The sequence below is a fragment of the Budorcas taxicolor genome, chromosome 11 (genome assembly GCF_023091745.1).
Source record: "Budorcas taxicolor isolate Tak-1 chromosome 11, Takin1.1, whole genome shotgun sequence".
Taxonomy (NCBI): Eukaryota; Metazoa; Chordata; class Mammalia; order Artiodactyla; family Bovidae; genus Budorcas; species Budorcas taxicolor.
This window is the reverse complement of record NC_068920.1, coordinates 154,705,575-154,732,984: the sequence shown is the minus strand read 5'-3', so window position 1 is coordinate 154,732,984 and position 27,410 is coordinate 154,705,575. Positions and strand designations below refer to the sequence as shown.

General features: G+C 53.8%; 1 protein-coding gene across 1 annotated transcript; it reads right to left on the bottom strand.

The window, feature by feature from the left end:
- ADGRD2 (adhesion G protein-coupled receptor D2) lies at positions 1-27,410 on the bottom strand. The gene is made up of 25 exons (XM_052648282.1): positions 27,375-27,410; positions 26,756-26,819; positions 26,189-26,401; positions 25,214-25,855; positions 24,708-24,806; positions 24,268-24,353; positions 23,716-23,997; positions 22,418-22,529; positions 21,560-21,694; positions 20,964-21,087; positions 20,237-20,342; positions 11,605-11,660; positions 10,937-11,063; positions 9,422-9,525; positions 9,057-9,159; positions 8,583-8,736; positions 7,909-8,042; positions 7,706-7,821; positions 6,749-6,869; positions 2,611-2,652; positions 2,422-2,475; positions 2,229-2,343; positions 1,625-1,683; positions 1,301-1,331; positions 1-170 (listed from the first exon to the last, which is right to left on the bottom strand). The coding sequence occupies exons 1-25, from the start codon at positions 27,408-27,410 to the stop codon at positions 1-3; spliced, it is 3,285 nt and encodes a 1,094-aa protein (XP_052504242.1).

The following is a 27,410-nucleotide window of genomic DNA, read 5'->3' as shown; positions in this document are numbered from 1 at the left end:
CTAGGGCATCTGGAGGGCGGAGCGGGATGGGGGTCCCTCCGAGGCCGAGGTGGAAGTGGCTCCGTTGCTACGAGGGGCCTTAGCAACGCACCCATTCAGCGGAGACAAAGGCGCTGTCACTTGAGCGCAGAGGCGCCTCTGCCGCTCTCTTGTTCCCACAGACGCTGCGCCTGCGGGGGCGGGTGCTGGGGGGCTGGGAGCCGAGGTGTGTGGCGGGGTGATGGGTGGGGAGGGTAGAGTGGGGGGTGCCTTTCTGCCTGCTCGGCACGCCCCCCATCTGCAGGACGCCTGCGCCCTCCCGGCAGGCCTGCAGGGGGCGCCTCCAGCCCATTTTGCAGAAGGGGAAGCTGAGACACGGAAGGACTGGGACATCCGCCTGGACGCAGGTCGGCTAGGAGTTTGGGGTCATACAGACCCAGGCTCAGATGGCCTAGGCTTACCCCCACGTGACTCCTGCTGCCTCAGTGTCCTCCCCTGGCTCGTCAAGGGCTCCTCTCTGTGCCTCAGCGTTCTGAGCAGCACAGAGGGAGGGTGACCACACCCCTGTTTTCCGCAGTCACCTCATGAAAGGAGCCACCAGAGCTCCTAGGTTTAGCACAGAGCTCAGCCCCACCGAGAGCTCCATAGACCTGCCTCTGGCCCTGGCTGGAAAGAACCCCGAGCTTTCGGAGGCCGGGCAGTGCTGAGTCGGCCCCTCAGAGGCTTGTCTCCGGTTCAAGACTGTGGGAACTCGGGCTTAGAGAGGCTGCCAGGGACCGCGGTCCCCGGGTCTTCCCTCGGGCCAGGATGAGTGCTCCTTGAGCAGGTGGCCCCGGCCCTGCCCTGCTACCCACAGGCCCCCACCCCTCACCCCATCACATCCCCATCAGCTGTCCAGTGGGGAAACTGAGGCCTTGGGGAAAGCACTTGCTCCTCGTTGGGCTTGCAAGAACTCTCAGACCACCAGGCATCTGGCCAGAGCGCTGAGAGTGGGTGAGGTGGGGCGGCGGGCGTGGGGCGCACAGAGGAAGGCAGGCCCGCGGTTCCCTGCCGTCCCGGCAGCACTGGCCTGGGAAGGGGTCCCAACCTTACTCCCTAGGAAAGCCTCTCCCCAGAGCACTGACCGAGCCCACCGGGCGCTAGTGGGGGAATTTTAGGCGCCAACAAGGAGCAGAATGAGACAGGAAGAGCCTCTCAAACTGTGGGAGGCCGGGTGGGGTCGCTTCTCAAATCACTTCCATTTCCGCACAGTGGGGCTGAGGGACTGTCGGGGCAGCAAGGGAACAAGGGGGCCACCCCACCCGTGGTGTGGGAGCCATACCTGAAGCCTTGAATGCTGTCAGCTCCACGGCCTGAGGACAGAGGAGGTCTGTCAGGGGGTAGTCCCCTTCTCCTTCCGCTCCTCTGGGTCTGGGGGCCCTTGGCTACCTTGGAGATGACTCCTCCACCCCTGGGGGCCTTGGCACTCAGGTTCTGCCGGCTGCTCCCAGCACCCTTCAGTCCAGTAGTTGACGGAGGAGGGCCCCTGGGTCCCCAGGAGAATCCCCCACCCCAGCCCCATGCTGGTCCCTGTGGTTTCCCTAACCCTTCCGGTCACAGCTGCCAGCCCCTTGGTTGAGCCCTGCCACCCTTGACCCAGCCTCACCGGTTTCTCGGGTTCTGCAATGGAGGAGAAGGTTGTGGGGATCCTGGGGCCGTGGGTTCCTAGAAGGGGGAAGACACTTGAGCAGGCGAACCTGTAGGAGACTGAGGCAGGAAGCTGTCTCTGCTCCCCTACCCTGAACAGGGACCTCATTTATTAAGAATCCACTCAAAAATTCACCTTGTAGATTAGCGCTGAAGAAACCAGGACCCAGAGAGGGAAAGTAACTTGCCCAAAGGCGCACAGCAGGGGAAGTAGGAGCTGGGACACCAATTCCTGGCCTGACGCCCTGTCTGAAGTCATTCAACCCATGCCCTGTCTCAGGGCGCCGAACCCCATCCATCTACCTGCCTTCAGGAACCCCCTACACCTCTTCTGCATGGAGACCCAGGGAGGGCGACTCTGGCAAGCTCTGCCTCTGGGCTGGGCCCCAGGGACCCCTGTTGCCTGGTGGTGGAGTGGCAGGAGGAAAGGAGCCTTTTATAAGCCGCCCCCCAGGCCCTGCAGTCACAGAATTCCCCAGGCCCGTCTCCTAGTCTTTCAGATGCTAGGCCTGAGCACTGGGGAGTGACTAGCACCTAGTGACTGGAGGGTGCTGTGGTCTTACCTCTAAGAGCCAGGTGTCTCTGCGGTGGAGCCAAGACCCTGGGGTTGTCCCTGGCCACTTCCCAGGGACATGAGGGTCTAGAGTGGGACCCCGGGCCCGTGGGACTGGAGCGAGCCTGAAAGGAAGGGGCATCAGTGCTGGGATCCCTGCCAGCGGTGGGACCTCCCGCCCCTTGGTCCCCAGGCCTGCCCACCGTGAATGCCTCTGCTGCCTTCTTCTCAGTCATCCTCTGCAGGGCGCTCCGGACCTGGAGGATGGGGCAGGGGCAGGGCTGGGACCCTTCCCCAACCCCCACGGGCTGGGTGCAGAGCCCCCTACAAGTAAGCCCTACCCACCCCCATCCACATCCCACCCCAGCAGCAGCCAGGGTCCTCGGACTCACCTCTCCATTGTAGGCGGCATAGACCAGGAAGATGTACGGGCCCTGGGGACAGACCCAGGGTGAGGGTGGGTGACCGCCTGGGAGGCCCCCATCTCCCACTGCTTGGCCTGGCACCACAGCACAGGCAGCCCCAGAGATATTTAGAGACACTGGCCGGTGAACACAGCCTGCCCTGTCCGCCACCCTGCGATGGCAAGCGGGCAGTTGTGGCATTCCACAGCAGAGAACCAGGAGGGCCCGGCCCTGCCGGATCCCAAGCCTTCAGACTCGGGTCACCAGGCAGCCTCTCTGCCCTCTATCCCTCCACGCCCCACCCTGACCTGCCCTGCCTCACGGCCTCACCACTGCCTGAAGCTCCAAGGCTAAGTGAGGTCCAGGACAGCAGACCGGGACAGGGACCCCACTGCATTCTGACTGTTGAGTTCAGCTCAGTCGTGTCCGACTCTTTGCGACCCCATGGACTGCAGCACGCCAGGCCTCCCTGTCCATCACCAACTCCTGGAGTTCACTCGAACTCATGTCCATCGAGTCGGTGATGCCATCTAGCCATCTCATCCTCTGTCGTCCCCTTCTCCTCCTGCCCCCAATCCCTCCCAGCATCAGCGTCTTTTCAAATGAGTCAGCTCTTCTCATCAGGTGGCCAGGAGTTTCAGCTTCAACATCAGTCCTTCCAATGAACACCCAGGACTGATCTCCTCTAGGATGGACTGGTTGGATCTCCTTGCAGTCCAAGGGACTCTTAAGAGTCTTCTCCAACACCACAGTTTAAAAGCATCAGTTCTTCGGCGCTCAGCTTTCCTCTAGCTGAATGCCTCTCTGAGCCTCTGTTTCTTCATCTGGGAAGTTGGATGCGGCCAGGACTTGCCTCCTGCTGTGTGTGAAGACTGAGTCACAGCCGGCTCCTCCCCACATACTTGAGGACTACAAAGCCCTGGCCCCTCACCAAGCAGGGTCAGTGTGCTTGACCCTCCCAGCAGTTCCATGGCGCGGGTTGGAGGGAGGTTCGTTCTCCGCATTTGATGGAGAGGGTCCTGGGGCCAGGGGTGGGGACAGGGCAATGTGTCCCAGGCCTAAGTGTGGGCCTCCACCCGCAGGTGGCTGGTGGAGCTTAGGAGTCCCTCACCTTCCACCTGGACGATACAAAAGGCAACAGTTCCTCCCCTGAGGCTCAGACAAGGGGACACAGGTGAGGGGATGTGGGGTTCCTTGAGGCCCTCTAGCTTCCCAGGGTTGAGAACTGGAGCCCCGAAGCCCTACTACTCTCCACGGCTCCCAGGCACCAAATGGGTCGCTACCAGCCCCAATGCTGCCCCTAAGCCAGACCATGGGGGCTCCCAGCCCCCCACACCCAGCCGGTGCTCTCCCTGCAGCTCTCTGCACGGCGCCCCCATCCCATCTCCTTCAACTCAGTCCTTGTGCTAAGTTGCTTTGCGAGCCCACGGACTGTAGCCCACCAGGCTCCTCTGTCCATGGGATTCTCCAGGCAAGAATACTAGAGTGGGTTGCCGTGCCCTCCTCTAGGGAATCTTCCCAACCCAGGGGTCGAACCTGTGTCTCCTGCATTGGCAGACAGGTTCTTTACCACTAGCGCCACTCCTCACACCCAAACATTCACGCCAATCCAACCACACCAGCAACCTGTCTAACATCCTCCAAGGCCTGGGTGGAAGTCTGAGCTTCTCACACCAGCTCTGGGGACCCTGCATGGTCTGGCCCCCGTGTTCCCTCCTGCCCCACTTCTCACCAGCTCCCCCAACCCCATGTCTCCCTCCATCTGATTTCACTGTGCTCCCCTAACTTAAAACTTTATTCCCCTCTCTGCATGCAGCATTCAGGCATTCGCTGAGCACCACTGCCTCCAGGGAATGCCCACCCTGCCTCCCCATACGACCCCGACTGCCCCTTGTGCCTCTCAGTCTCAGTCGCACCGTACTGCGGTTGTGTGGCTTTGGTGTCTGTCTGCGCCCTCAGGCTGAGACCTCCGAGGGTGGTTTCTTTGATCCTGTGCCCCACCACGGTCTCAGCACGCAGCCCAGATCGGGCACAGGGAGGCCCTGGGGAAGAACATGCTGAATGGCTGAATGAAACCATCTTGCACCAGGTTATGCTTTGCCCTTTGCAAATATCATCTCAATGGAACCCAGCAGTGATCTCATGAGGTGGAGATTATGATTCCCTTTATACAGATGTAGAAACTGAGGCCTGTCTCCACTTGTCTAGGCCTCCCAACAAGACCCTCTGGCAGGGAAGGTGTGAACCCCAACCTGTCACAGGACTGAGGCTCTGCTCTTCTAGCACAAAACCTGGCAGAGAGGCCAGACAGAAACAAGTCACCCCCAAGAGCAAATAACTGAGTCCGGGCAGATCTCAATCTCTCCAGCCCCATCCCCGCTCCCTGGTCACCTGGGGCAGGTCCTGCCCAGTTTATGCCCCAAGACAGAGTGAGAAAGCGATGAGGCTGGCGGTTGAGCAGGGAGAGTACGACATGGAGAAACAGCAGGTATGACGGAAGAGAGAGGAGAGGGAAAGGCCAGGCCTGGAGAGGGAAGCATCCAGGAAGGACTCAGAGAACGTGGCTCTGAGCCGACTTGGGAGCTGCCCTGAGATGGTCACGGGAACATCAGAGCGGGCTCAGGTCTCATGCCTTCTGACCCCTCATGAGACAGCCTTTCTCCTCTCCTTTCACCAGACCTGAAGGTCTGAGGCTGGCTGGGGGCAGGGGGCAAGAGGGGTGACCCTCAGAGAGAGGGAGAGGCAGGGGAAGGGGACAAGAGACGGGGTCAGAGCGCAACGGAAGGGGAGATGTAGAGAGAGATCCAGGAAGAGCCAGGTAAGACCCACACCAGAGGAGAAGGGGACAGGGAGAGGAGACTGCGGCAGAGACAGAGCCCGCGAGACAGAGAAGGAATCTCAGGGCAAACTCAGAGACGAAGTAATGAGACACCGAGAGAGGAAGGGACCTGCCCTGAGAGGGAGGCGGAGAGGGCTGTGACGGCAGCTCTGGCCCTGTGGCTGCAGGTCCGCCCGCCTGAGGGCCACGGACAGGGATGGAGCTGGAGTAGTTGCCATAGCAACAGGAAGCTGCTGCCCTCCCCACTCTGAGGCAGGGTGGAGAGACCTGGGCAGGGTCTCTCTGTTAAGTGGGCCGAGCTGGGATTCCAGCCCGTGGAGCTCTGGGAGTGCAGGGCTTGGAAAAAGGGCTTCTCCGTGTCCGTCTGTGTCCCCAGCTGCTCAGCCCCGCCACGTCTGCGGGAGCCATGCTTTTTTCTGAAGAGTGTGGGAACCCCAGGTTTCCTTCACTCTCCCGGGCCCACTCCGGACGCGCCCCCCATCCTTCCTGAGCTGTCTGCTGCTTCCCCCACCACCTCTGTTTTTCCTTTCTCCAGTCCCACACCTGTCGGCAGAGGGCGGCAAGTCCCCAAGGCCCACAGGGAGATGATAGCATGGACCAGGACCCGGGAGCACTTGGCGCGGACCACAGGAAGAGGTGCTGGAGGCATCAGGGCGGCCGAGGGGCAGGGTGGGCTCTCCTTGGACTGACCTCCCTCCCAACGCTTACTCAGTCCCCTGGGTGGTGGCTGCTTGTGTCCATGCCCGAGTCCCCATAGGTCTGCAAACTCCTGAGGACAGGTGCCTGGTCTGAGCTACTTCCGTGGCTCCAGGACACGCGACCGGAAGGGCCCACAGTGGGGTTTATGCAGCCCCATGGCACTGCTTCCTTTACGTGGGTCAAATCCTTCCAAGCAACACCTTTTCTACACTGCTGTTTTCACCGATGGAGTAGCTCCTGCTGCCCCACATAGGCCACCCGCAGACCCCAAGGGGAGAGGCCCCCCTCCCCCCTCCTCAGCTTCCTGCCAAGGCCTGAAGTGGCTTGAGCACAGCCTGGAGGCTGGGACTTCTGCTGCGCCCTTGAGGCCCCTCCTGGGCCTCAGCTTCCTCAACTGTCTAACGGGCCACAAAATCGGTTTTGCTGTTTGACTGGAGGTTTGACCCAGTCCCCTCTCGCCCGTCCTCCCCCCAGCAGTGTCCCCACTGCCTTGGTGACAACCACGAGAGAGAGGATACTCCCTCCCCAGCCCCCTGGCCAGCCCGCCATGCCCGCGGAGCTTGTGTGTGGCCCAGGGCCCGGAGGTACCTGCAGGGAATTGAGGCCCACGGCGGCGTAGGCCCAGGCCGGGCTGAGGTGCACCAGCATGCCCACCAGCCAGGTCAGGCCCAGGATGGGCAGCAGGACCAACACCGGCTTCACCGTGGCCCTGCAGGACAGAAGCTGGGCTGGGGGAGGCCAGGGGCCAGGGGGGTCCCCGCAGGGTTCTGGGGAGGGCAGTCCCGGGCAAGCGTCTGGAGAGGGGCCGGAGCTGTGGACCGGGGACTGCGGCTCAGGCCTTGGGTGAAGCTGGAAAGCTCAGACCCCCAGAGTGGGAGGGAGTAGGGGTGGTGGAGCTAGGAAGGTGGGATCCCAGTCCCAGCCTGGCTCATCCCAAGCCTGGCTCGAGGGAAGGGAGTGGCAGCTGTCCAGAGGGAGGGCTGAGGTCTGGGCAGTGGGTCCAGGGGCATGGATCTGCCCCATGGCAGATCCTCTTCCCCCTCCTCAAGGCCCCCCGGGGGGTCACCATACTTCTCAAGGCCCCACTGGCTTGGGTTGTCCTTCCCTTGGCAGAGGGTAGAGTGGCAAAGAGGAAGGCCTGGGGTCTGGGGGGGTGGCCCCTCCAGCAGGATATGGTCCCATAGAGTGATGGGGTTCCTGCGGGGGTGGAGACCTAGACTCTCACTCTGAACCTGAACTTCTAGAGCCTGCCTCATTTAGGGGTTGCCTCCACCCGTCTCCACCAGGGGCAGTGCCTTCTGTGCATGGTGAGTCCCCAGGACAGTGGCTAGTGTCTACACCGCCCCTCATACACACACAGGCCCCATTACCATCCACACGCATGAGCACGTGTGCACACACAGCACGGACATATTGCACACACACACCCATCTATAGCCTTGCACTCATGAGCGCACACGGCCACACACATGCCCATCCTGGCCTCACACGTGCTCACACCTGCCTCCCCCGCCTCTTTCTGACTCCCCCAGGCTGGGCTCTCACCACATCTGGATCCTGAGCTGCTGCTGCCTGCAGGGCTGTGGGCTTAGCATGCGGGCGCGGCGGCGGGCACTGGACACGGTGACAATCACCACACGGACCAGGATGCAGGTGTTGGCCTGGAGATCTGGTGTCAGAGCGCAGAAGGGGCTCCCCCTCCCCCGACCTGTCCCTCCTCAGCAGGACCCCTGGGCCTCTCTGCTCACAGTCAGCACAAAGAGCACGGGCCCCACAAAGGCCCAGATGGCGTCTGTGTGCACGTTGAGCCAGCAGTGCCCAGTGGCCACGTAGTCATGCGGGGACATGGCCAGGGTGATGGCCACGATGGCCACAGGCACACCTAGGGGAATAAGAAGTGACATCAGGACCACGCCACCCCTTTTGTCCTCCCTGGGAGCCAGACCCCGTCCCGAGCTGCAGCCCCCAGCCGTCCCACAGTAGCGGGTGTACTGGCGGCACTGGGTGATCCAGGAGTGGGGTTGGGTGGGCTTGATACTTGTGGGTGGCACTGGAGCCCTGAGTGGTTGGGAGGTGGAAGAGCTGAGACAGAGTCAAGGCCTTAGGGCTGAGAATCAGCAGAGTTGCAGGCAGGTGACTGTCATGGGCTTAGCTGGTCCCAGATTAGGGAGGCGGTGCTGGAGGCCAGGAGGTGGTTGAAGTGGAGGAGGATTAAGAACTGGAGTTGGGTAGAGTTGGAGGTTGATGGAGCTGAGTTTGTGTCAAGACACAGGTGCTGGGTGCCGGGGGGGGCTGGGTGCTGGTGAAGAAGGTGAGTGTGGGACGGTGGTGGGCAGGGGGTGGTGGATGTTGGACATAACGGAGGCCATGCAAGGCAGGGTCGAGGGGAACAGAACAAGAGTGAGGGGCAGAGGGCCCTCACCCCAGCCCGTGGCGTAGTAGAGCGGCATCCGAGGGCCCGGGCGCATGCTCACAGCCACCACCTTGCTCCATAACAGCAGCCCCTCCACCAACATCCAGAAGAAGGCGACCAGAAAGAGAAGGTGCATCACAGCTGTGACGGCCACGCAGGCCACCTGGGCGGGAGGGTGGGCGATCCCCACTGAGGCCAGTTATGGGTGTGGTCCGCCCTGGGTCCCCTGTCCACGCCTGGCATTGCCAACCCAAAGCAGTTTGCGTGGGTGAGGTCCCCGGGCAGCGCCCCGGGCCCAGCTCCAACATTCGGTTTTTCCTCTCTAGGCCTTACTGCTCCCTGGAAAGGGAGCCAGGTGCAGACATGGGGCAGGGGGGCGGGACGGCGGGGGGGTGCGGGGGCGCGGGGGCCAACCCAGAAAAGGCTGAAGGTGTTTTCCCAGCCATCCCTGAGCTCACAAGCCCCCCCTTGCTGGTTGCCCACCTTGTTGGCCTTTGCCCACTCGCTGGCCATGAGGAAGCCCTCGGCGGAGGCAAGGGAGAAGGTGAGGTTCTTGTGGACCGTGGCCCGCTCTGACTTGGGGACCCTGGACAGACAGGGGAGGTGGTAACGGGGACACCACCACCAACCCCCACCCCCATCAGCCCCAGCCCCACCCGCGTCCAGGTGAGCTGGCTGATGAAGGCAGAGAGGGCGGCTCCGCAGGGGCCCACAGCCCCAGGGGAGGGCCCTGGAGCGGGGTCTACCTGGACCAAGGGTGGATGCCCTCCCAAGGAGGGATGTGGAGGCTGGCTGGCAAGGGGCGGGGTGGGTCCAGGGTGCCACCGCAGGTGGCGAGCTCGCCTTACCCAGCTGCCAGGAAGAGCAGGAAGGTGGTGGACAGGGTACAGAAGGACACGCCACAGCCCACAGACGACAGCGTCCTCAGCAGCGACTCCTCCTCAGGGCCTCTCTGCGGAGGGACAGAGACCTCGGAGGCAGGAGCCCGCCGCCACTCTGTGCGGACAGGACCAGGCCTCACCCGCCCCGCCGGCCACTTCCAGAACAACACCCACCGCCCCATACCCACCCCCAACCCCCAGGCCCGCACATAGCGGGCACTTAATAATGAGCATTTGCCTGTCCTCCTCTGCTGGCTCTCCCTAAACAGGGGTGGGGCAGGGGCCGGCTTTCACCGATTTCTCAGTACTGGATGGCAAGTGGCCGACACACCCGTGGGGAGGAGACAGCATGTGACGACCACCTGCTGAGAGGGAGTACGGAGCTGGCACGAATTACTTACGATGTGTCAAAGGTCCACGCTCTGTTTTTACAGGAAAACTGCATCAGATGGCATGTTTTTCTAGTGTGCTCCCCAACACACCAAATGACCCCAGCATTCCTGGGCTCAGGCCCATCTCACTCAACCTCTTGGTGAGTGACCACTGAGTCCCTTTCTGGCTCCAGCCAGCCCACCTCGCTTGGCCTCCTCCTGGAATCTGGCTTCCCCTACCCGCAGTCTATAAATGCTGGGACCTATCAGAGGCCTGCCGTGGTCGAAGCTCCTTCAAGTCCAACTGCATCTCGGCCACGGCTTTACATATCAGCTCTTGTTTCCAGCTGAGACCCTCCAGCCCTGAGCACTAGGTCACAGGCCCCACGGACCCCAGACCTGTGGTCCCCCAAATCTATTGCCCACCTGAGCCTCCGCAGAACTGAGTCCCTCACCTTCTAGTGGCCCTGGAACCCCTCTCCCTCAGCCCAGTCTCCTGGTCTGCCCAATGCTCCCTGGTCCAGGGCCCCTCCCTTCTCCTAGGCCCCTCTCCTAGGCCCCTCCCTTCTCCTTTCCCCTCTGTCACCACCCCAGCCTCACTCCTGGCACCCCTGGCTCCCTTGTGCAAACATGCTTCACCCCCTTCCACACATCCTCTGCAACAGGAGCACCATCCAAGCATATGAGCCTGGCATTCCAGGTCTGTGTGATCTTGCCTACCACCACCCTCCACCACAGACATTGCACTGAAAGCCCCAGACTCATCGAAGTTCTAGAACATAACTGGTCTGCCATTTGTAGCCTCCGCGTGCTTCCCTGGTGGCTCAGCTAGTAAAGAATCCACCTGCAATGCGGGAGACCTGGTTTCGATCCCTGGGTTGAGAAGATCCCCTGGAGAAGGGAAAGGCTACCCACTTCAGTATTCTGGCCTGGAAAATTCCATGGACTGTATAGTCCAGGGGTTGCAAAGAGTCGGACACGACTGAGTAACTTTGACTCAGCCTTTGCTCAGGTGGCCCTCTGCTTGGCATGCCTTTCTATTCAACTATTGTTTATCCTTTAAAACTCGGTCCTGACATCACCTTCCCCTTCCCCCCTCCCCAGCACTCACCTGGACGTCATACACCTGCAACAGGATGGCAAAGTTGGTGCTGTGGTTGCAGAAGCAGGCGGTCGAGCCCTGGTACATGGCAGTCATGGAGCAGCCAGTGGTGGCCCAGGAGCCCCCTGAGTCTGGGCTTGGGGTGAATAGGGGACAGAGGGCTCTTGAGATGGGTTACACATGGGGGTGGGGGCAGGGGGAAGCCTTTCCACAAACCCTGGGCTCTCTCGTTGCCCTGCCTCTATCCAGTTATATGACCTTGGGCAAGTCACTGCTCCTCCCTGGGTCTCTGTTTCCCATCTGTGAAATGGGAGGATGGGGCTGAAACCAGTGATCAGTATTAACTGCATTAATTACTAAGCAACAGTGACTGACCTTCATTCCCTGGTTTTGAATATATCATCAACTCTAACACCCATTCCACAGATGAGTCTCTCCCTACTCTAAGCCCACAGAGTAGGCTTACATAGCTCCTATGACAGGGAGCTCACTACCTCCTGAGTAACAGGTTCTCCCACCCCAGTTTATCCCCAGATTGAGTGGGGCCTGGAACCACCCCCACAAGGAAGTTAATGAATCGAGGCTACAAACCTGCTTGAGTCCTGCCTCATCCTCAAGTGGGAGGGATGTCTTTTTTATTTTTTTAAATGCCTTATTTAAAGAACTTGGAAACTCACCTGATACTGAAGTTCCAGAAAGCACAGACAGGCTCCACCAGCTTCGGAGGGAAGGCCTAAGGGCAGCCAACAAGGACAGGGCAGGTATGTGAGCGGACGTGGGCAAGGAGAGAGATCAGTGGACGCAGGGAGATGTGACCTCCTGTGTTTGAGGGGCTGGGGGTTGCCCAGCATAAATCGTGGGTGCAGGGGTTGGAGAAAAATGCCAGTGGGAAGGCACAAAGAAGGTGAAGTGAGTAGAGTTGCAGGCTGGCATTATAGTTAATATCAAAATCCTAGGCATGAACTAAATGTCCATCCTTTGGGGATTCTGTAAGAGAGTCTCCAGAAGTATTGTGAGTTTAGCAAAGCTGCAGGATACAGTATCTTTATATAGAAATCAATTGCATTACTATAAACTTATAATGAACAATTTAAAGTAGAATTAAGAAAACAATACCATTTACAAAAACATCAGAAACCCTCTACCACTTAGCGGTGCATGCATGCTCAGTCTTTAACTCACGTCCTACTCTTTGCGACCCCATGGACTGTAGCCTTCCAGGCTTCTCTGTCCATGGGATTCTCCAGGTAAGAATACTAGAGTGGGTTGCCATTTCCTCCTCCAGGGGATATTCCTGACCCAGGCATGGAAGCTACGTCTCCTGCATTTGCTGGCGGATACTTAACCGCTGAGTGACCTGGGAAGCCCGTACAACCTAGAAGTATGTCTAAGTATATCTAACAAAAAACCTTCAAGACCCGCACACTGACAACTAGAGAGCACTTCTGAGAAAAATTCAAGAAAATCTAAATAAACTCAGCGATACACCTTGATCAAGGATTGGAAGAATCATTGTTAAGATGCTCTTTCATCATCTTATTTCAATTCGGGAGATTCAGTGCAATCCCAATCTAAATCCTAGCAGGTTTTTCCATAGACATTTACAACCTGATTCTAAAAAAAGTTTTTTTGGCTGTGCCACATGGCATGCAGGACCTTACTTCCCTGACCAGAGATCACTTCTGCCCTCTCCAGTGGAAGTGTGCATTCTTAACCATTGCCAGGGAAGCCCCCTGATTCTAAAAGGTATACAGCAATGTGAAGACCCTAGGCCAGCCAAAGCAGTTTTGAAAAGGAAGTACAAAGATGGAGGACTTACATTAACTGATTTCAAGGCTTACTATACAGATACATTAATCAGGACATATAGGATTAGTGTATAGGTCTAGGGAATAGAATAGAGAGCCCAGAAATAGACTTACACATATATGAACAATTGATTTTCAAAAAGATGACAGGATAATTCAAGGGAGAAAGAATAATCTTTTCAACAAATGGTGTTGGAATGGGATATGGCAAAATATGTCTGTATGGGAAAATATCAAGTTCAACCCCTACCTAACATAATATCTATAAATGAATTGAAATGAAGCTATAAATGTGAAGGCTAAAGTGATAAACTCCTTTGAGAATATCTTTGTGACCTTGGGATAAGCAAGTTTTCCTAGACATGATGCAAAAAGCATAAGCCATGCAAAAGAAAAATTGATAAGTGGACTTCATCATATTTAAAACTTATTTTTCAAAGACACTGTTAAGAAAAGCAATCCACAGACTAGGAGATATTATGTACCAAACATATAGCCCACAAAATACTTATATCCAAAATACATAAAGAATTCTTACAATTCAATAGTAATACAAATAATTTAAAAATTGAAGAAGAACAAAGCTGGAGGCATCATGCTCACTGATTTCAAACAGTATTACAAAGATATAGAAATTATGAGATTGGCATAAAAACAGACACATAGATCAATGGAACAGAAGAGAGAGCTCAGAAAGAAACCTCTGTGTCAATTAGTTTATGACAAAGGAGGCATGGATATATAATGGTGAAAGATCAGTCTCTTCACCAAGTGATGCTGGGAGAACTGGACAGCCACAGGCAAAAGAATACTGCCCATTTCAGTATTTTGGGCTTCCCTTGTGGCTCAGTTGGTAAAGAATCTGCCCGCAATGTGGGAGATCTGGGTTCGACCCCTGGGTTGAGAAGATCCCCTGGAGAAGGGAAAGGCTACCCACTCCAGTATTCTGCCCTGGAGAATTCAGGGCAGAATATATACAGTCCGTGGGGTTACAAAGAGTCGGACACGACTGAGCGACTTTCACTTCACTTCAGGCAAAAGAATAAAACTTGACTACTGTCTTATACCATACACAAAAATTAACTCAGCACTGAACTAGACTTGAATTTAAGACATGAACCCATAAAACTGCTAGAAAAAAAATAGATGGTAATTTCCTTGTCATAGCAAAAATATTTAAAAGCCTAAACTATCCAATTAAACACAGGCAGAAGACATACAGACTGACAATGAGTACATGAAAAGATGCTCAACATCATTGATCATAAGGAAAATGCAAAACTACAATGAGATAGCTCCTCACACCTGTTAAGATGGCTATTACCCAAAACCCAAGAAATAACATGCGTTGCCGAGGAAATGGAGAAAAGGGAACCCTCGTACACTGTTGGTGAGAATGTAAATTGATGCAGCCACTATGAAAGCAGTATAGTGGTTCCTCTAAAAATTAAAAATAAAACTGCCTTATGATCCAGCAATTCCACTCCTATATATATCCAAAGAAAATGAAAATCTTAACTCAGAAATGATATATGACTCTGCTATATTTAGGGTGGGTAAGCAACAGAGACCTGCTGTACAGCACATGAAACTCTGCTCAATGTTATGTGGCAGCCTGGATGGGAGGGGAGTTTGGGGGAGAGTGGATACATGTATATGTATGGCTGAGCCCCTTCGCTGTTCTCCTGAAGCTATCACAACATTGTTAATCAGCTACACCTCAACACAAAATAAAAAGTTTTTTAAAAAGAAAATATATTAACATATGCATCTCCATGTTCACTGCAGCATTATTTTCTAGAGCAAAGATATGGAAACAACCTGTGTCCATTGATGAATGAATGAATAAAGAAACTGTGGTGTGTGTGTGTGTGTGTGATATATATATATATATATATATATATAGAGAGAGAGAGAGAGAGAGAGAGAGAGACAGAGACAGAGAGAGAGAGAGAGAGAGAGATCGGCTTCCCTGAAAGCAGCTGATAAAGAATCTGCCTGTAATGCGGGAGGCCTGGGTTTGATCTCTGGATTGGGAAGATCCCCTGGAGGAGGGTATGGCAACCCACTCCAGTATTCTTGCCTAGAGAACCCCCATAGACAGAGGAGCCTGGCATGCTACAGTCTATAGGGTCACACAGAGTTGGATACGACTAAAGTGACTTAGCATGCACGCATGCATATATATATATAAAACAGAATATTCAGTTCAGTTCAGTCGCTTACTTGTTTCCAACTCTTTGCGACCCCATGGAGTGCAGTATGCCAGGCTTCCCTGTCCGTCACCAACTCCCAGAGCTGACTCAAACTCATGTCCACCAAGTCGGTGATGCCATTCAACAACCATCTCATCCTCTTGTCTCCTTCTTTCCCGCCTTCAATCTTTCCCAGCATCAGGGTCTTTTCAAATGAGTCAGCTCTTCGCATCAGGTAGCCAAAGTATTGGAGTTTCAGCTTCAGCATAAGTCCTTTCAATGAATATTCAGGACTGATTTCCTTTAGGATGGACTGGTTGGATCTCTTTGCAGTCCAAGGGACTCTCAAGAGTCTCCTCCAACACCACAGTTCAAAAGCATCAATTCTTCAGTGCTCAGGTTTCTTTATAGTCCAAATCTCACATCCTTACATGACTACTAGAAAAACCAAAGCTTTGACTAGATGGACCTTTGTTGGCAAAATAATGTCTCTGCTTTTTAATATGCTGTCTAGATTGGTTATAACTTTTCTTCCAAGGACCAAGCGTCTTTTATTTCATGGCTGCAGTCACCATCTGCAGTGATTTTGGAGCCCCCAAAAATAAGGTCTGACACTGTTTCCACTGTTTCCACTGTTTCCCCATCTATTTGCCATGAAGTGATGGGACTGGATGCCATGATCTTAGTTTTCTGAATGTTGAGCTTTAAGCCAACTTTTTCACTCTTCTCTTTCACTTTCATCAAGAGGCTCTTTAGTTCTTCTTCACTTTCTGCCATAAGGGTAGTGTTAGCTGCATATCTGAGGTTACTGATATTTCTCCTGGAAATCTTGATTCCAGCTGTGCTTCATCCAGCCCAGCTTTTCTCTTGATGTACTCTGCATATAAGTTAAATAAGCAGAGTGACAATATATAGCCTTGATGTACTCCTTTCCTGATTTAGAACCAGTCTGTGGTTCCATGTCCAGTTCTATCTGTTGCTTCTTGACCTGCATACAGATTTCTCAGGAGGCAGGTCAGGTGGTCTGGTACTCCCATCTCCTTCAGAATTTTCCACAGTTTGTTGTGATCCACACAGTCAAAGGCTTTGGTGTAGTCAATTAAGCAGAAGTAGATGTTTTTCTGGAACTCTCTTGCTTCTTCTTTGCCTTTTTTGTATTTCTTTTCCTTGGGGATGGTCTTGATCACTGCCTCTTGTACAATGTCATGAACCTCCGTCCATAATTCTTTAGGCACTCTGTCTATCAGATCTAATCCCTTGAATCTATTTGTCACTGCCACTGTATAATCGTAAGGGATTTGATTTAGGTCTTACCTGCATGCACACGTATATAAAACAGAATATTATTCTGCCATAAAAAGAATGAAATCTTGCCATTTGCAACAATATGATGGACCTTGAGGCCATTATGTTAAATGAAATAAGTCAGACAGAGAAAGACAAATATCTATGATCTCACTTATATGGGGACTCTATACAAAGAAAGTCAGGATCATAAAATACAGAGAACAGATTGGTTGTCAGTGCAGGTGGAGCAGGGGCAGGGAGAAAAGGGTGAAGGGAGCACAACAATAAAATTAAAAGAGAGAGGATCTATGTGGTTTGCATGGAGAAATGTCAGTAATCAGAAAAGCAAATAGCAGGCTAATGTAAACATTTTTGGAAAAAAAATAAAGAATATTTCCTATTTTTAAAAAAGCCCAATGACATCTCAAAAATTTTTTTAATTAAAAAAATGATATTCAACATAGTTCTGGAAGTTTTGGCCACAGCAATCAGAGCAGAAAAAGAAATAAAAGGAATCCAAATTGGAAAAGAAGAAGTAAAACTTTCGCTGTTTGCAGATGACATGATCCTCTACATAGAAAACCCTAAAGACTCCACCAGAAAATTACTAGAGCTAATCAATGAATATAGTAAAGTTGTAGGATATAAAATCAACACACAGAAATCCCTTGCATTCCTATACACTAATAATGAGAAAGTAGAAAAAGAAATTAAGGAAACAATTCCATTCACCATTGCAATGAAAAGAATAAAATACTTAGGAATATATCTACCTAAAGAAACTAAAGACCTATATATAGAAAACTATAAAACACTGATGAAAGAAATCAAAGAGGACACTAATAGATGGAGAAATATACCATGTTCATGGATCAGAAGAATCAATATAGTGAAAATGAGTATACTACCCAAAGCAATCTACAAATTCAATGCAATCCCTATCAAGCTACCAGCCATATTTTTCACAGAACTAGAACAAATAATTTCAAGATTTGTATGGAAATACAAAAAACCTCGAATAGCCAAAGCAATCTTGAGAAAGAAGAATGGAACTGGAGGAATCAACTTGCCTGACTTCAGGCTCTACTACAAAGCCACAGTCATCAAGACAGTATGGTACTGGCACAAAGACAGAAATATAGATCAATGGAACAAAATAGAAAGCCCAGAGATCAATCCACACACATATGGACACCTTATCTTTGACAAAGGAGGCAAGAATATACAATGGAGTAAAGACAATCTCTTTAACAAGTGGTGCTGGGAAAACTGGTCAACCACTTGTAAAAGAATGAAACTAGATCACTTTCTAACACCATACACAAAAATAAACTCAAAATGGATTAAAGATCTAAATGTAAGACCAGAAACTATAAAACTCCTAGAGGAGAATATAGGCAAAACACTCTCCGACATAAATCACAGCAGGATCCTCTATGATCCACCTCCCAGAATACTGGAAATAAAAGCAAAAATAAACAAATGGGATCTAATTAAAATTAAAAGCTTCTGCACAACAAAGGAAAATATAAGCAAGGCGAAAAGACAGCCTTCTGAATGGGAGAAAATAATAGCAAATGAAGCAACTGACAAACAACTAATCTCAAAAATATACAAGCAACTTATGCAGCTCAATTCCAGAAAAATAAATGACCCAATCAAAAAATGGGCCAAAGAACTAAATAGACATTTCTCCAAAGAAGACATATGGATGGCTAACAAACACATGAGAAGATGCTCAACATCACTCATTATTAGAGAAATGCAAATCAAAACCACAATGAGGTACCACTTCACACCAGTCAGAATGTCTGCGATCCAAAAATCTGCAAGCAATAAATGCTGGAGAGGGTGTGGAGAAAAGGGAACCCTCCTACACTGTTGGTGGGAATGCAAACTAGTACAGCCACTTTGGAGAACAGTGTGGAGATTCCTTAAAAAATTGCAAATAGAACTACCTTATGACCCAGCAATCCCACTGCTGGGCATACACACCGAGGAAACCAGAATTGAAAGAGACATATGTACCCCAATGTTCATCGCAGCACTGTTTATAATAGCCAGGACATGGAAGCAACCTAGATGTCCATCAGCAGATGAATGGATAAGAAAGCTGTGGTACATATACACAATGGAGTATTACTCAGCCGTTAAAAAGAATACAGTTGAATCAGTTCTGATGAGATGGATGAAACTGGAGCTGATTATACAGAGTGAAGTAAGCCAGAAAGAAAAACACCAATACAGTATACTAACACATATATATGGAATTTAGAAAGATGGCAATGACGACCCTGTATGCAAGACAGCAAAAAAGACACAGATGTGTATAGCGGACTTTTGGACTCAGAGGGAGAGGGAGAGGGTGGGATGATTTGGGAGAATGGCATTGTAACAGGTATACTATCATGTAAGAATCGAATCGCCAGTCTATGTCTGACTCAGGATACAGCATGCTTGGGGCTGGTGAATGGTGATGACCCAGAGAGATGTTATGGGGAGGGAGGTGGGAGGGGGGTTCATGTTTGGGAACGCATGTACACCCGTGGTAGATTCATGTCAATGTATGGCAAAACCAATACAGTATTGTAAAGTAAAATTAAGTAAAAATAAAAATTAAAAAAAAAAGAATGAAAACTGGGGAAGAGATTTGAACTTATATTTAACAGAGGAAGATATATGAATGCCTGATAAATGTATGAAATGATGCTCAAAATCATTGATCTTCAAGAAATTGGAACTTAGAACCACAATGAAATGTCAGCACAAAACCATTATAATGAACAACAGGCGACAACAGAGATGATACTCAAAACCAACATTTGAGCAAAAGAAGCCAGACTACAGTACACATTATTTGGTTCCTTTTATATGACACTTTAGGAAAGACAGACAGACACTTTAGGAAAGTCAGAGCAGGGAAGGCTGATGGGGAAGGAGCTTGAAGAAGCCTTTGGGAAAGGTGGACAAGTTATGTATCTTGACTGGGGGCAGTAGTACATGAGTATATTCACTGGGCAAAACTGATCACATTGTGCACTTAAAATGGATGGTTTAGTATATGTAGATTTATGTACTTTAATCAGATTGATTTTTTAAGAAGTCTTGAGATGATATACAAAAGACATAAGGTGTAGTGTATGAGTGTATTTGTGTGTGTGCGTGTGTGTGTGTGTGTGTGTGTGTGTATGAGTGCGCGGGCACATGTGTCCAGGATTGGTGGTTTTGGGGAAAGCAGACTCTAACTATCCCTGAAATGCTCTAAAGTTTCAGAAGCAAGAAGGAATTTGTGTTTTACATGTAATGAATTAAATGACATGTCCTGCTGATATTTCCATGTCAGTTTATAGCAAAATACCCCATTCCTTACATAACCTCAGCTGATATTTTATTGTGTAGCTCTACAAGGCTTTTTTGTTGGGGAAGGGGGCACACTGCGTGGCATGCAGGATCTTAGCTCGCCAACTCAGGATGAAACCTGTGCCCCCTGAAGTGGAAGTTCTGAGTCTCAGCTGCTGGACATCTGGGAAAGTCCCTACAAGGCTTTTAAAGTAGTCCCCTGTTGATGGACATTCAGGTTACTTTCATGCTTACAAAGCACACTGCAAGGTGGGGCCCTCACATCTCCTTGTGTGATCTCATGAGAACCACCAGGTTTTTCAGTCATGAAGAACTATAACAAAACCCCAGCTCTGCCACTTAAACACTATAACAAAATCCCAGCTCTGCACCAGGCACACCAGCTTCCCTAAGCTCATGTTTGTGGAATGGACAGTTGGAAGATTAAATGAATGCTGCTTATTTAAGGCATCTGCCATAAAGTAAGCATGCAATGCATTACTTCCCTTCCCCTGCTCTCAAAGACAATGGGATGGCTTGTGGATGTGTATTTTTCTTGAACAGTTTTAGACCTTCGTTCTCCAGTGAACAAATATTGGGATGTGTGTGGGTGGGGGGAGGGGGCACCAAACCAGGATAACTGTCCCATGTGGCTGTTTCCCAGAAGGACCACACAGTACCTGGGCCTGGTGTTGCAGGTGAAAGGTCACAGCTGTGTTGGCCTCCCCAGTTTCATCCCACACTTCAGAGGAGATGATGGCTGACCCCACCTGGGTGCTTAGGAATCTGTGAGGAGAAAGGGAGCTTTTAAGGGCACCAGGTGTCTGTGGGGGAGAGGTCACATGTGGCTGAGGTCATCAAAGATGATACCCCTAAGTCCAAAGAAACATTAGCAAAAGCCCTGTGTGGGGAATTAGGGCACCTGGGTTCCATTTTTGCTGGCAGTTTGGCTGCCCTGGTGGCTCAGATGGGAAAGAATCTGCCTGCGATGCAGGAGACCCGCCCGGGTTCGAACCCTGAGTCAGGAAGATCCCCTGGAGGAGGAAATGGCAACCCACTCCAATATTCTTGCCTGGAAAATTCCATGGACAGAGCCTGATGGGCTACAGTTCACAGGGTCGCAAAGAGTCAAAATAGTACTGAGTGACTAACATTTTCATTTTCTATTACCTCCCTGAGACTCAACACTGGAGCCGGGACCCCAGGCAGGAGTCGAGCCATGTTCCCACCAGCACATCTTTGCCAGGCCCAGAAATCTGTGTGTGTCGGGGGTGAGCAGGTTTGGCCCTGGGCTGCCAAAGGCAGATTTGCCCACCAGAATGGGGGTGGGTTCTGGGAGGGGACGGAGGCCTGGCCTTCCCTGGGAAGGAGATCCAGGCCCTCAGCAGCCTACTAGGGGGGACCCACCTCTGCATTCCGCTTGTTTCTTCAGGACTGTCAGGGGCCCACGGCTCCTGGCCAGGGGCCCCCAGTGTGTGCTGGAAGACACTTGAGCTGAACCAGCTGTGGATCATGGTGACTCCAGAGAGGCCTGGATGAACAGGAGGAGGCCTGAGACCCACCCAGTGACTGAGCAGACACCACAGGTTGGTCCCGAGGGAAAAGCTCTGCCCACTTTACAAACAGGGAAACCAAGGCTCATAGAGGTTAAATGACCTCCCAGAGATCAGTTAAGAAGTGGGCAGAACCAGAATTTCAACCAGCTATAGTTGATGTGCTTAAGCTGGCAGCTCCACAGCCCTTTGCCCCTTATCCTAATCCTCCACCCCAGGTGGCATCCAGGGAAACTGCTTGCAGTTTGAGGGGAGGAGATTAAGTGAACATCTACTATGGGGTAGGTGTTTAAGCTCCTAATAACCCAATGAGGCGAGTACTAATCTTACAGATGAGGAGACAGCTCTGAAAGCTGCGGTGACTTATCCAGAAGAGCAGAGCTAGGAACTCCGAGGGCTGAGGTTTAACCCAGACACCAGAGGGTCCCACCACCTGTCCCCCTTGCCCACCTTTCCCAAGGAGCCGCCTCACTTCAGCAGCGGGGATGCGGATGTGGCCGGGCCCCTCTGGATGCCCGCCGGGCACCGTGAACACGTAGCCCTCCGTACTGGCCTCCCTCAGGCGTAGGCGCCTCACCTCCAGGCCTGGGGTCAAACAGGGCTGAGTGGCTGGACCTCAGGAGGCAGGTGTTCATGCTGGGCTGGCCCAGCTGGCAGGGTCTGCTTCCCCTCTCCCTGCCACACATCCAGGAGGCCGGCATTCCTGGATGGTGGCTCAGCAACTTGCCCAAGGTAAATCTGACATTTCCAAGTCCAGGGGGACAGGGTGAGTGAGAAGGGGGAGTCACTGGGGGGCAGACCCTGAATATCAGTGAGCCACCAGAAACCGCTGGGCCCCTGAAAGACCCAAGTTTTGCCTGATGTTCCACTGTCAGTGCTTGCCCACTCAATCTGTTATACAAACATTCACTGAGTCTGGTCCTGAGATGTAGAAATGACTCAGAAACAGCCCTGGCACTCAGGGAGCTTCAGGCTGAATCATATTAATTGCCACAAAAGCAACAAAAGATATGTTCAAAACACCAGGGTAACAGAGGAGAGAGGAACTGACTGTTGGGAGAAAGCTAAAATTGGGGAAGGCTTCCTAGCAGAGCTGATGCTCGAGCAGGGTTCTGAAGGATGTATAGGAGTTTGCTAGGAGATCGAGAGAGAGTATTCTGGATGGAGGGCACAGCATGGGCCAGGGCAGGAACAGAAAGGAGTATCTGTGGGAGTCAGAGAACTCCCAGTGATCAGGGCTGAGGAGGATGTCTGAACCAAGGTCCTACACGCAGCCCAACTGTGTGGGACAGGTTGGGGCAGGCTCACCAGCATGGCGGTGCTGGAGGTGCATTTGAGGCTGCTCGGAGGTCAGCACGGAGTTCAGTAGGGGTGCCAGGCGCTGCACACTCGCCACCAAGGCCATGGGTCCGCCAACCACCTGGGAGGAGGCCGCAGCTCAGCCCCTGTCACACTCCCCACCCCACTGCCGCCTGCCCTGACCGCTGGGGTTAACATGTTTTCACGGACCTGGGAGGTGGCCCACCTGCCCTGGACCCTCAGAGGCTCCGCTTGAGGGCGTCCAGGATCAAGTCCTAGATCCTCAGACTGACATTTGAGGCCTGCCTGATGAACCTTCTCTGGCTTCTCCAACCTGGTCCTAAGCCACGCTGTCCTTGACTCAAACTGAAGGCCCCACAGTGCTCTCTGCCTGCTGGCAGGTTGCTTGCCAATGGGCACACTCAGAAGGCAGAGCCATGCCTTTTGCTTCTTTGGTCTGACTCGGTGTTGGACCTATAACAGGTGCTCAAGTTTTAGCTTCCAAAAGGAAGCCATGGGGAGGGGTGTTGGTGGATGGTGCTGGTGAGGACAGAGCAGGGATGGGGATCATGCATGGCTGGGACCCCCCCTCTGTGCTGGGCAAGTCACCTGGTTTACACCTACTCCTCTCCATTGCCTAAGTAAGGCAGGTATGATCATCTCCATTTTCCAGGGAAGAAACCTGAGGTTCAGAGTCCAGTTTGCCCCAGTCTGCCACAGTGTCTCAGATCCCCAGAAAAATGTGGGGTTACACCCTCCCCAGGATGGGGAGCATCACCTGGAGAGGTGAACATCCCACAGAATCAGCTCCTTGGTTGTGCCATCCCTACCCCACCCTCAAACCCAGGTTTCGGTTCTGTTCTGAGGTCACAGGGGACCATGCCTGCCTCTGAAGCCCCAGAACAATCAAGGCAATGTTCACGACCCCGTGTTTTCTCCCTTCTCTGAGCTGATAATTCCCAGGTCTACAGCCACTTCTGCCACGACGGGATTTCCATCTGTCTCTTCTCTTCTCCATGGCTGAACACTTAGTATAGAGGACCTCCCACTTAAGGTGGTCAGTGATTGTTGGATATGGGAGGCCCTTGTTGATTAGTGGCTCTTAATTTTTAATTGCAGAAGCTGTTGTTCAAGAGCAGTTGTTTGTGGAAGTTCAACTTATAAAACAGAAACATGAAGAGCTTCTCCAGATGGATGGCAAAATGGAGCTCGGAGATGGGTGCTGATTTGCCCACGGCTACACAAACGGGTGACAAGGTAGGAAGCAGAGCCCAGGCCCCTGTGGCACCCAGCCCTGCCAGCCTCACCTCACTGACTGACAGCCACACGCCAGCCAGCGGCTCCTCCAGGACCAGGCTGGCCACAGACATGACGGCCTGGCCCAGCTGCTCCCAGGACCCTGTCGCGGGCTCTGGCTCCCACGTCCCCAGGGCGGCCACTCTTTTCAGAAAGCACAGGACAGCCAGCAGTGCTGCTGGCCCCAGTGGAGCCGCCTCCTTTGCCAGGACTCCCTCCAGGATTCTCAGGAAGCTGGCGGCCTCCGTCAGGGACAGGTCTCCGTGGGCTTCAGAGAGAGGGTCAGGAAGGAGCTGTGGGCAGAGCTGATGGTGGGTCTCGCTGTCATAAGGGGATGCCTCCACCGTTCCCCTACCCCTGCCCAGCACCAGGGCCTATGCTTGGTCTCTGCCTGTCTTCTTGGTGGGCACAGATCTAACTACTCATGGGCCCCCAGCTCTCAGAGTGCATGGGTACATGAACAATCCTAATTCCTGCGCACACATTAGGTGGGTGTCCCCTTTCTTGATGAGGACACTGAGGTTCACGGAGGCCACCCAAAGTGCCCCTGGGAGGGGGCTCACCACAATGGCGTTGGCCAAGGCATTGACTCGGCTGATAACATCCTGGCCAGGCCACGACTGGGCGTCCTGCAGCCGCTGGTACTTCTCTGCAAAGCAGTGGATGCCAGACTAAGCCCTGGGCAACCTCCTCCTCAGAGGTGCCCCATCCACCCTGTGCCGCCTGCAGAGGATGGGCACACTGATGGCGGTGTGTCTGGAGACTTAAGTGTCCTGGATGGGGAAACTGAGGTACAGAATGGCAAAAACACCTGCTTGAGGTGAATCCCACAATCTGGGATTCGTCCCCAGGTCAGAATGGCCCCATTTATCTGTGGTCTAGACTCCACCGAGGCCCCAGGATGCTGAGAAGATTCCCAATTCCCAGGCTGTGCCAACTGCTCCCCTCTCAGCCTACACTGGTCCATACCCTGCGTCCCCTTCAACAGAGGCGGACGGCGCACCTGTCTGGTAGCAGCAGAGGAAGGGCAGCGGCTGCAGGCAGAGCAAAGAGCCCTCGGTGTGGGGTGCTGGGTCCCACGTAGGGCACTCCTCTGAGGGCACTGGCCAGGGTGGGAGAGGTGTCAGGGCCGCCTCCTGGCTCCCCACCGTCTCCATGACCCACAGCCCATTCAGGCCTTGAAGGCACCTGCACGCCTGAGGGAGCACCAGGAAGCGCGATCCTGGAGTTAGGAGGCGACGTGGGAACCAGAGAGAGGAGCAACCAGCACTGGGCGGAGCAAGGAGGCCGCGGGGTTGGGGGCAGGGGGGGCGGCGGGGTGAGTTCCTCCAGGCTGCTATGACTAGGTACTAGGTTAGGTACTGGGAGCCTGGAGAGGGGGTGGCCAGACTTGGGTGTGGCCCGGTTGGCAGAGGTGGGCTGGGTCTGGTAGGGAAGCCAGGAGGTGGTGGGTGGAGCCTTTTTAAAGGTGGGCGGGGTCTGGCAGGCAGGAGGCGGGGCAGGCCGTACCCGGACAGAGAAGCCGCACCCACACCGGCGGCAGCAGCGAGGGTGCGACGTCCAGGGCGCCCAGATCCCAGCGGAAAAGCAGGCCGCCGGGGGGCGGCGCGCAGGCCCGTGCCCGGTGCATTTGCGCGGGGCTCAGCGCGCGTGCCCACAGGTGGAAGTCGGTGAGGTTGCCGCTGAAGGCGTCGCGCGCTGAGAAGCCACCGCCCAGAGAGTCCTGGTCCTGGCCCAGCACGAGGATGCCGCCAGGTGGCAGCGGGTGGCCGGCGCCCAGGCCCCGCGCCCCAGCGCGTCGCCGCCCGTCGGCGAACAGCGCCCAGCGCCCGCCTGGCTGCTCCCACGTGACGCACACGTGGTGCCAGCGGCCATCCGCTTGGAAGGTAGCGCGAAAGGGCGCGTGATGCCCGCGCACCACCAGCGCAGCGTGCACGGCTCCGCCCGGCTCGGCGAAGGCTCGCAGCTGCAGCGCGTTGGCCAGCGTGGGCACAGCCAGAGAGAAGAGTGCTGCCGGGTCGGACGAGGTGGCGTCCCACTGCACGTGCGCGCACGCCGTCAGCGCCCCCAGCGCTGGCAGAGGCGTCCGAAGTCGAGCCGCCCGGTCCGCGGATCTCTCGCTGAACATCAGTGCGGCCGTGGCGCGCGCGCCTGCGGGGATACACAGGCCTCCGCCTCAGTTTTCCCACCTGCACACACCGTCCCGCCTCTGACAGCCCATTGTCACATCTGAAAAGCCCGTCCCCTTAAGCTTCAGGTGCCTCCCTCCCTCGGGAAGGAAGAAATGGGGGCTCCAGTGCTCCTAACCCACGGGTAAACCCTCTACTGTCAGTCCAGGACAAGGGAATCTGAGATTGCGACTCGACTTCCTCTGGGCTCAAACCACAAAGACTGTCACAGTGGGCTGCTACCTCGAGGTCACCAAAGCTCCCTCCCCACCCTCCCCCTCCAGGCTCTACTTTCCAGGCCCCGGCCCAAACTCACGCCTCTGAGGGGGTCTTTGCAGAGGGGCTTCTCTTTGGCCCACCCAGATGGGGTCAGGCAGCTGCGCAGTGAGGAGCCGATCTGGGGGTGGCAGTACCAGGTGGCCCAACTGCTGCTCACAGGACTCTTGGGCCTGCCACCAGTTCAGCCGCTGCCCTGGAAACTTGCACACCTCATCTGCAGTCTCCACTACCTTTCCAGGGGCCACTGGAGCTGCAGGGTGGGAGAAAGGTCTATGGGGAGAAGTGTGTAGGCATCTGACCCTTGCTGGGTGAGTGGGGTGACAGAGCCAAGGACATTGGGCTTGGAGACATTTGGGGCTGGATGGGGCTGTACCCTGGCTATGCTAGCAAGTTTTCTCCCCTTGCTGGGTCTGTTGTGTCATCTGTGTAGTGGTAGGAATGAGACGGACATGAGTGATGCTTTCAGCCCAGGGCTTGGTATAGCGGGGCTGAGCTAAACTGCGCATCCTCCTTCCTCTGCATTCCAGGCCAGTGTGGCACATGGACCAGGGGCTGGCTGAGCTGCGGGAGGGGAGAGCCTCTCTGGGGCATCCCTCATACCAACCTGTGACCCAAGGGTTCCTTGGTTCACCTGGTGAGTTGGAAGGGGTCCCAGAAAGACTCCTTATCTGAGAGAGAAGACAGGTGGGGTCTGAGTCAGATCCCCACACCCATATGTACTGTTATTGAAGGCCTACTGTGTGCTCCAGCAGGGAACAGTGGAGGTTGCAGGCCCTACAGTCAGACCTGGATTCACCCAGAGTGTGATCTTAGGCAGGTCACTTCATTGCCCTGAGCCTATTCCTAGCATCTGCAGTGAAAGTGAAAGTGTTAGTCACTTAGTCGTGTCCAGCTCTTTGTAATGCTATGGACTGTAGCCTGCCAGGCTCCTCTGTCCATGGAATTCTCCAGGCAAGAATACTGGAGTGGGTTGCCATTCCCTTCTCTAGGGGATCTTTTCTACCCAGAGATCGATCCTCAGTCTCCTGCATCGCATGTGGATTCTGAACCACCAGGGAAGCCCTAGCATCCAGTGGGTGCTTTATTCTAGTTCTGTGCTGGGGCTCAGCTTGTGTAACCTTTGCAGTTACCTCCTGATGTGAGGCGGCCACTTGGAACCCTAGCAGCTCTGAGTCCCCGTGGCCTCCTCCCCTCCACCCCCTGCCTCCCGGAAGTTCAGGTACCAGGAAGGCTAGGAGGCAGTAGCACCAGGGGGCCAT